Source organism: Poeciliopsis prolifica, unplaced genomic scaffold (genome assembly GCF_027474105.1).
Source record: "Poeciliopsis prolifica strain line A6 unplaced genomic scaffold, Auburn_PproV2 SCAFFOLD001, whole genome shotgun sequence".
Lineage (NCBI taxonomy): Eukaryota > Metazoa > Chordata > Actinopteri > Cyprinodontiformes > Poeciliidae > Poeciliopsis > Poeciliopsis prolifica.
In genome coordinates, this window is record NW_026562376.1 from 575,001 (window position 1) to 582,508 (window position 7,508).

At 64.7% G+C, this 7,508-nt stretch overlaps 1 protein-coding gene across 1 annotated transcript; it reads right to left on the reverse strand.

Annotated features, from left to right (window-relative positions):
* Positions 1 to 3,409: 3,409 nt before the first annotated feature.
* LOC129362017 (keratin-associated protein 4-3-like) lies at positions 3,410 to 6,992 on the reverse strand (the record flags this gene model as incomplete). The annotated part of the gene is given in 6 exon segments (XM_055033319.1): positions 3,410 to 3,652; positions 3,790 to 3,915; positions 5,357 to 5,453; positions 6,002 to 6,076; positions 6,702 to 6,760; positions 6,762 to 6,992. Coding segments are annotated over 6 exon segments (831 nt in total), but the record flags the coding sequence as incomplete, so codon positions are not given.
* Between the last annotated feature and the right edge of the window lie 516 nt (positions 6,993 to 7,508).

The following is a 7,508-nucleotide window of genomic DNA, read 5'->3' on the forward strand; positions in this document are numbered from 1 at the left end:
TCCAGGGTGACGGAGCTGAAGGAGACTCCCAAACCCACAGAGGAAAGTTCCCAGTTTCCCCTGAGACTGACTGGTGGCTGCCCAGTTTGTCTGCTGACCGCTGGAGATGAGTAGAGCGCCACCTGCAGCTTTCTGCTCCAGATGAAAAAGGATGGAAATGAATGAAACTGTAAGAACTAAGACTGTGGAACATAGTCTGTGTTTGAGGCAGAAGTATCATGATTTTATCTTTGAAACTGATCCATGTTTCAAAGATACCAGCAGCTTGAACTGCAAACCAGAGTCAGCAAAGAGCTGCTGCAGGTTCAGAGCCGGCCCCAGGCATGAGCAAACTAAGCAGCTGCTAAAGGCCCCAGGTCGGCCACTAAGGGCCCCAGGTCGGCCACTAAGGGCCCCAGGTCAGCCACTAAGGCCCCAGGTCAGCCAGTAAGGCCCCAGGGCCACTAAGGCCCCAGGTCGGCCACTAAGGGCCACGGGGCCACTAAGGGCCCCAGGTCAGCCGCTAAGGCCCCAGGGCCACTAAGGGCCCCAGGTCGGCCACTAAGGGCCCCAGGGCCACTAAGGGCCCCAGGTCGGCCACTAAGGGCCCCAGGTCGGCCACTAAGGCCCCAGGGCCACTAAGGGCCCCAGGTCGGCCACTAAGGGCCCAGGGCCACTAAGGGCCCCAGGTCGGCCACTAAGGGCCCCAGGTCGGCCACTAAGGCCCCAGGGCCACTAAGGGCCCCAGGTCGGCCACTAAGGGCCCCAGGGCCACTGGTCGGCCACTAAGGGCCCCAGGTCGGCCACTAAGGCCCAGGGCCACTAAGGGCCCCAGGTCGGCCACTAAGGGCCCCAGGGCCACTGGTCGGCCACTAAGGCCCCAGGGCCACTAAGGGCCCCAGGTCGGCCACTAAGGGCCCCAGGTCGGCCACTAAAGCCCCAGGGCCACTAAGAACCCCAGGTCGGCCACTAAGGGCCCCAGGGCCACTAAGGGCCCCAGGTCGGCCACTAAGGGTCCCAGGTCGGCCACTAAGGCCCCAGGGCCACTAAGGGCCCCAGGTCGGCCACTAAGGGCCCCAGGTCAGCCACTAAGGCCCCAGGTCAGCCAGTAAGGCCCCAGGGCCACTAAGGGCCCCAGGTCGGCCACTAAGGGCCACGGGGCCACTAAGGCCCCAGGTCAGCCGCTAAGGCCCCAGGGCCACTAAGGGCCCCAGGTCGGCCACTAAGGGCCCCAGGGCCACTAAGGGCCCCAGGTCGGCCACTAAGGGCCCCAGGTCGGCCACTAAGGCCCCAGGGCCACTAAGGGCCCCAGGTCGGCCACTAAGGGCCCCAGGGCCACTAAGGGCCCCAGGTCGGCCACTAAGGCCCCAGGGCCACTAAGGGCCCCAGGTCGGCCACTAAGGGCCCAGGGCCACTAAGGGCCCCAGGTCGGCCGCTAAGGCCCCAGGGCCACTAAGGGCCCCAGGTCGGCCCTAAGGGCCCCAGGTAGGCCACTAAGGGCCCCAGGGCCACTAAGGCCCCAGGTCGGCCACTAAGGGCCACGGGGCCACTAAGGCCCCAGGTCGGCCACTAAGGGCCACGGGGCCACTAAGGGCCCCAGGTCGGCCGCTAAGGCCCCAGGGCCACTAAGGGCCCCAGGTCGGCCACTAAGGGCCCCAGGGCCACTAAGGGCCCCAGGTCGGCCACTAAGGGCCCCAGGTCGGCCACTAAGGGCCCCAGGTCGGCCACTAAGGGCCCCAGGGCCACTAAGGGCCCCAGGTCGGCCACTAAGGCCCCAGGGCCACTAAGGGCCCCAGGGCCACTAAGGGCCCCAGGTCGGCCACTAAGGGCCCCAGGTCGGCCACTAAGGGCCCCAGGGCCACTAAGGGCCCCAGGTCGGCCACTAAGGGCCCCAGGGCCACTAAGGGCCCCAGGTCGGCCACTAAGGGCCCCAGGTCGGCCACTAAGGGCCCCAGGGCCACTAAGGGCCCCAGGTCGGCCACTAAGGGCCCAGGGCCACTAAGGGCCCCAGGTCGGCCACTAAGGGCCCCAGGTCGGCCACTAAGGGCCCCAGGGCCACTAAGGGCCCCAGGTCGGCCACTAAGGCCCCAGGGCCACTAAGGGCCCCAGGTCGGCCACTAAGGCCCCAGGGCCACTAAGGGCCCCAGGTCGGCCACTAAGGGCCCCAGGGCCACTAAGGGCCCCAGGTTGGCCACTAAGGGCCCCAGGTCGGCCACTAAGGGCCCCAGGGCCACTAAGGGCCCCAGGTCGGCCGCTAAGGGCCCCAGGGAGGCCACTAAGGGCCCCAGGTCGGCCACTAAGGGCCCCAGGTCGGCCGCTAAGGCCCCAGGTCAGCCACTAAGGCCCCAGGTCAGCCACTAAGGCCCCAGGGCCACTAAGGGCCCCAGGTCGGCCACTAAGGGCCCCAGGGAGGCCACTAAGGGCCCCAGGGCCACTAAGGGCCCCAGGTCGGCCACTAAGGGCCCCAGGTCGGCCGCTAAGGCCCCAGGGCCACTAAGGGCCCCAGGTCAGCCACTAAGGCCCCAGGTCAGCCACTAAGGGCCCCAGGGCCACTAAGGGCCCCAGGTCAGCCACTAAGGCCCCAGGTCAGCCACTAAGGGCCCCAGGGCCACTAAGGGCCCCAGGTCAGCCACTAAGGACCCAGGGCCACTAAGGGCCCCAGGTCAGCCACTAAGGCCCAGGGCCACTAAGGGCCCAGGTCAGCCACTAAGGGCCCCAGGGCCACTGGGCCCCAGGTCAGCCACTAAGGACCCAGGGCCACTAAGGGCCCCAGGTCAGCCACTAAGGGCCCCAGGGCCACTAAGGGCCCCAGGTCAGCCACTAAGGACCCCAGGTCAGCCACTAAGGACCCAGGGCCACTAAGGGCCCCAGGTCAGCCACTAAGGGCCCCAGGGCCACTAAGGGCCCCAGGTCAGCCACTAAGGACCCAGGGCCACTAAGGGCCCCAGGTCAGCCACTAAGGCCCCAGGGCCACTAAGGGCCCCAGGTCAGCCACTAAGGGCCCCAGGGCCACTATGGGCCCCAGGTCAGCCACTAAGGACCCAGGTCAGCCACTAAGGGCCCCAGGGCCACTAAGGGCCCCAGGTCAGCCACTAAGGACCCAGGGCCACTAAGGGCCCCAGGTCAGCCACTAAGGCCCAGGGCCACTAAGGGCCCCAGGTCAGCCACTAAGGGCCCCAGGGCCACTATGGGCCCCAGGTCGGCCACTTGATAAAGATGGCGGCGCGTGTAGACGCAGCAGCTCGGAGCTCCCGTGTTTTTGTTTTTGTTAGCCTTTTTTTATTGATGTCTTCGCTCAACACACCACTGGAAGCCTTGATAACTTCTAGCAGATCAGAACTGTGGAACATAGGGGCACAGTTTGGACTTCACACACCCACCAAGCTGGACTTTATTCCTCCAGAGCTGCTTCGAACACCTGGGACTATGATCATTCCCCCCCTGCTGCGAAGGCGACGGAGGAGGCAGCGCAAACAAAAGAGGGGCAAGAGAGCCGGCGTGCGTGCAAGGCTACAAGCAGCCGGACGAGCCGCAGCAGGACGAGCCGCAGCAGGGCGAGCCGCAGCAGGGCGGGAACGCAGCAGGACGAGCCGCAGCAGGACGGGCCGCAGCAGGACGAGCCGCAGCAGGACGGGGGGCCGCAGCAGGGCGTGCCGCAGCAGGACGAGCCGCAGCAGGACAGGCGGGCCGCAGCAGGACGAGCCGCAGCAGGACGAGCCGCAGTAGGACGGGCCGCAGCAGGACGGGCCGCAGCAGGACGAGCCGCAGCAGGACAAGGCTACAAGCTAACCCTCACAGACCGGCCCTCACAGACTGGCCCTCCCCAGCCTCTTCCTCGCCAACGCCAGGTCCCTCGTCAACAAAATCGACGAGGTGCGACTCCGAATTATCTCTCGCCGGATGGACAGCTGTGTGACTGTTGTCACAGAGACCTGGCTGGATGAAAACATCCCAGACTCAGCGGTGAGATAACGGGGCGCGCTCTGTTCCGGGCGGATCGGACGGCAGCTTCGGGTAAGAGCAGAGGCGGAGGTTTGGCACTGTATGTACACAATGCCTGGTGTACAGCCACACACTCTGTCGGCACATTCTGCTCTCCTGACTTGGAATATCTGGCGGTGAAATGCAGACCCTTCAAGTTGGTGAGAGAACTCTCGTCCATTGTGATCGTGGCCGTCTACATACCACCGCGGGCTAATGCTAAGTTAGCACTAGAGGAGCTATACTGCCTGATCAGCGGGCAGATGAACTCCAACCCGGAGGCTGCCATGATTGTGGCGGGGGACTTTAACCACGTCCAAAGGGCTAAAGGGCCAAAGGGCTAAAGGGCCAAAGGACTAAAGGGCCAAAGGACTAAAGGGCCAAAGGACTAAAGGGCCAAAGGACTAAAGGGCCAAAGGGCCAAAGGACTAAAGGGCCAAAGGACTAAAGGGCCAAAGGACTAAAGGGCCAAAGGGCCAAAGGACTAAAGGGCCAAAGGACTAAAGGGCCAAAGGACTAAAGGACTAAAGGGCCAAAGGACTAAAGGGCCAAAGGACTAAAGGGCCAAAGGACTAAAGGGCCAAAGGGCCAAAGGACTAAAGGGCCAAAGGACTAAAGGGCCAAAGGACTAAAGGGCCAAAGGGCCAAAGGACTAAAGGGCCAAAGGACTAAAGGGCCAAAGGACTAAAGGGCCAAAGGACTAAAGGGCCAAAGGACTAAAGGACTAAAGGGCCAAAGGACTAAAGGGCCAAAGGGCCAAAGGACTAAAGGGCCAAAGGACTAAAGGGCCAAAGGACTAAAGGACTAAAGGGCCAAAGGACTAAAGGGCCAAAGGACTAAAGGGCCAAAGGGCCAAAGGACTAAAGGACTAAAGGGCCAAAGGGCCAAAGGACTAAAGGGCCAAAGGACTAAAGGGCCAAAGGGCCAAAGGACTAAAGGGCCAAAGGGCCAAAGGACTAAAGGGCCAAAGGACTAAAGGGCCAAAGGACTAAAGGGCCAAAGGGCCAAAGGACTAAAGGGCCAAAGGACTAAAGGGCCAAAGGACTAAAGGGCCAAAGGGCCGACACTCCGGTCCGAAGGGAAAGAAGACAATGTCTCTTTAGAGGACTGATCCTTCAGGGGGCAGAAAAGAAGAGGAACAGAAAGAGCCAAGATAAAGTTTGTTTGAATGAGTCTTTATAATATCATGTAAAGATAAAGCTGCTAACAGAAATGACCTTGATGACCCGGACCGGTCCAGTTCTACAACATTGAAGCTGCGTCTTTGTGTTAAACTGAGTTTAAATGTTAATGAGTTGATTCTCCTGGTGGATATTTCTGAGGTATTTTGGCTCAAACTGTTTGATCAGGTTTGATATGAACAATTAAAACTGATCAGATTCTGATATTGTCCAACTAAATGTGGAGAGGTCAGGCCGCAGCAGGACGAGACGCAGCAGGACGAGCCGCAGCAGGACGAGCCGCAGCAGGACGGGCCGCAGCAGGACGGGCGGGAACGCAGCAGGACGAGCCGCAGTAGGACGGGCCACAGCAGGACGAGCCGCAGCAGGACAGGCGGGCCGCAGCCGGACGAGCCGCAGCCGGACGAGCCGCAGCAGGACGAGCCGCAGCAGGGCGAGCCGCAGCAGGGCGGGCCGCAGCACGACGGGCCGCAGTAGGACGAGCCTCAGCAGGACGAGCCGCAGCAGGGCGAGCCGCAGCAGGGCGGGAACGCAGCAGGACGAGCCGCAGCAGGACGGGCCGCAGCAGGACGAGCCGCAGTAGGACGGGCCGCAGCACGACGGGCCGCAGTAGGACGAGCCACAGCAGGACAGGCGGGCCGCAGCCGGACGAGCCGCAGCAGGACGAGCCGCAGCAGGGCGAGCCGCAGCAGGGCGGGAACGCAGCAGGACGAGCCGCAGCAGGACGGGCCGCAGCAGGACGAGCCGCAGCAGGACGGGCGGGCCGCAGCAGGGCGTGCCGCAGCAGGACGAGCCGCAGCAGGACAGGCGGGCCGCAGCAGGACGAGCCGCAGCAGGACGAGCCGCAGTAGGACGGGCCGCAGCAGGACGGGCCGCAGCAGGACGAGCCGCAGCAGGACGGGCCGCAGCAGGACGAGCCGCAGCAGGACGGGCGGGCCGCAGCAGGACGAGCCGCAGCAGGACGAGCCGCAGCAGGACGGGCCGCAGCAGGACGAGCCGCAGCAGGACAGGCGGGCCGCAGCAGGACGAGCCGCAGTAGGACGAGCCGCAGTAGGACGAGCCGCAGCAGGACGGGCGGGCCGCAGCAGGACGAGCCGCAGCAGGGCGAGCCGCAGCAGGGCGGGAACGCAGCAGGACGAGCCGCAGCAGGGCGAGCCGCAGCAGGACGGGCCGCAGCAGGACGAGCCGCAGCAGGGCGAGCCGCAGCAGGGCGGGAACGCAGCAGGGCGGGAACGCAGCAGGACGAGCCGCAGCAGGACGAGCCGCAGCAGGACGGGCCGCAGCAGGACGAGCCGCAGCAGGACGGGCGGGCCACAGCAGGACGAGCCGCAGTAGGACGAGCCGCAGCAGGACGAGCCGCAGTAGGACGAGCCGCAGCAGGACGGGCGGGCCGCAGCAGGACGAGCCGCAGCAGGGCGAGCCGCAGCAGGGCGGGAACGCAGCAGGACGAGCCGCAGCAGGACGAGCCGCAGTAGGACGGGCCGCAGCAGGACGAGCCGCAGCAGGGCGGGAACGCAGCAGGACGAGCCGCAGCAGGACGAGCCGCAGTAGGACGGGCCGCAGCAGGACGAGCCGCAGCAGGACGGGCCGCAGCAGGACGAGCCGCAGCAGGACGGGCGGGCCGCAGTAGGACAAGCCGCAGCAGGACGGGCCGCAGCAGGACGAGCCGCAGCAGGGCGGGCCGCAGTAGGACGAGCCGCAGCAGGACGGGCCGCAGCAGGACGAGCCGCAGCAGGGCGAGCCGCAGCAGGGCGGGCCGCAGTAGGACGAGCCGCAGCAGGACGGGCCGCAGCAGGACGAGCCGCAGCAGGACGGGCCGCAGCAGGGCGGGCCGCAGCAGGACGAGCCGCAGCAGGACGAGCCGCAGCAGGGCGGGCCGCAGCAGGACGGGCCGCAGCAGGACGGGCCGCAGCAGGACGAGCCGCAGCAGGACGAGCCGCAGCAGGCTTGGTCCGGTCCTGTGCAGGTTCAAGGAAGCGTTTAGCTGCAACAGCTCGGAAACGAAACCAGGACCAGCACCTCGTTACAATGAGACAGACCGGAGAGCGCTCCAAAAGCAGGAAATGGACTACAGCAGGGCATTCTGGGTAACCAAAGCTATCATGCTAGCCTAGCGCTAGCAGCAGAAATGGCTCCTGGTCTTCAGCCAAAGACTAAAGAGAAATCACTAAACTCTGACGCCTCCATCTTGTTTCATCTGGTGAAACAGGAAGTTGCTCTCAGTGTCTTCAGAGGTTTTAGTGTCGTTTCCTGCAGCGGTTGTTGGTGCAGCGCCCCCACAGGCCAGGAGGGGAACAGGCTGGTTTGGGTCAGAACCACAGCAGCTGGAGGTGGAGCAGAAGTTCTGGTTCCAGTAGAACCGGGTCG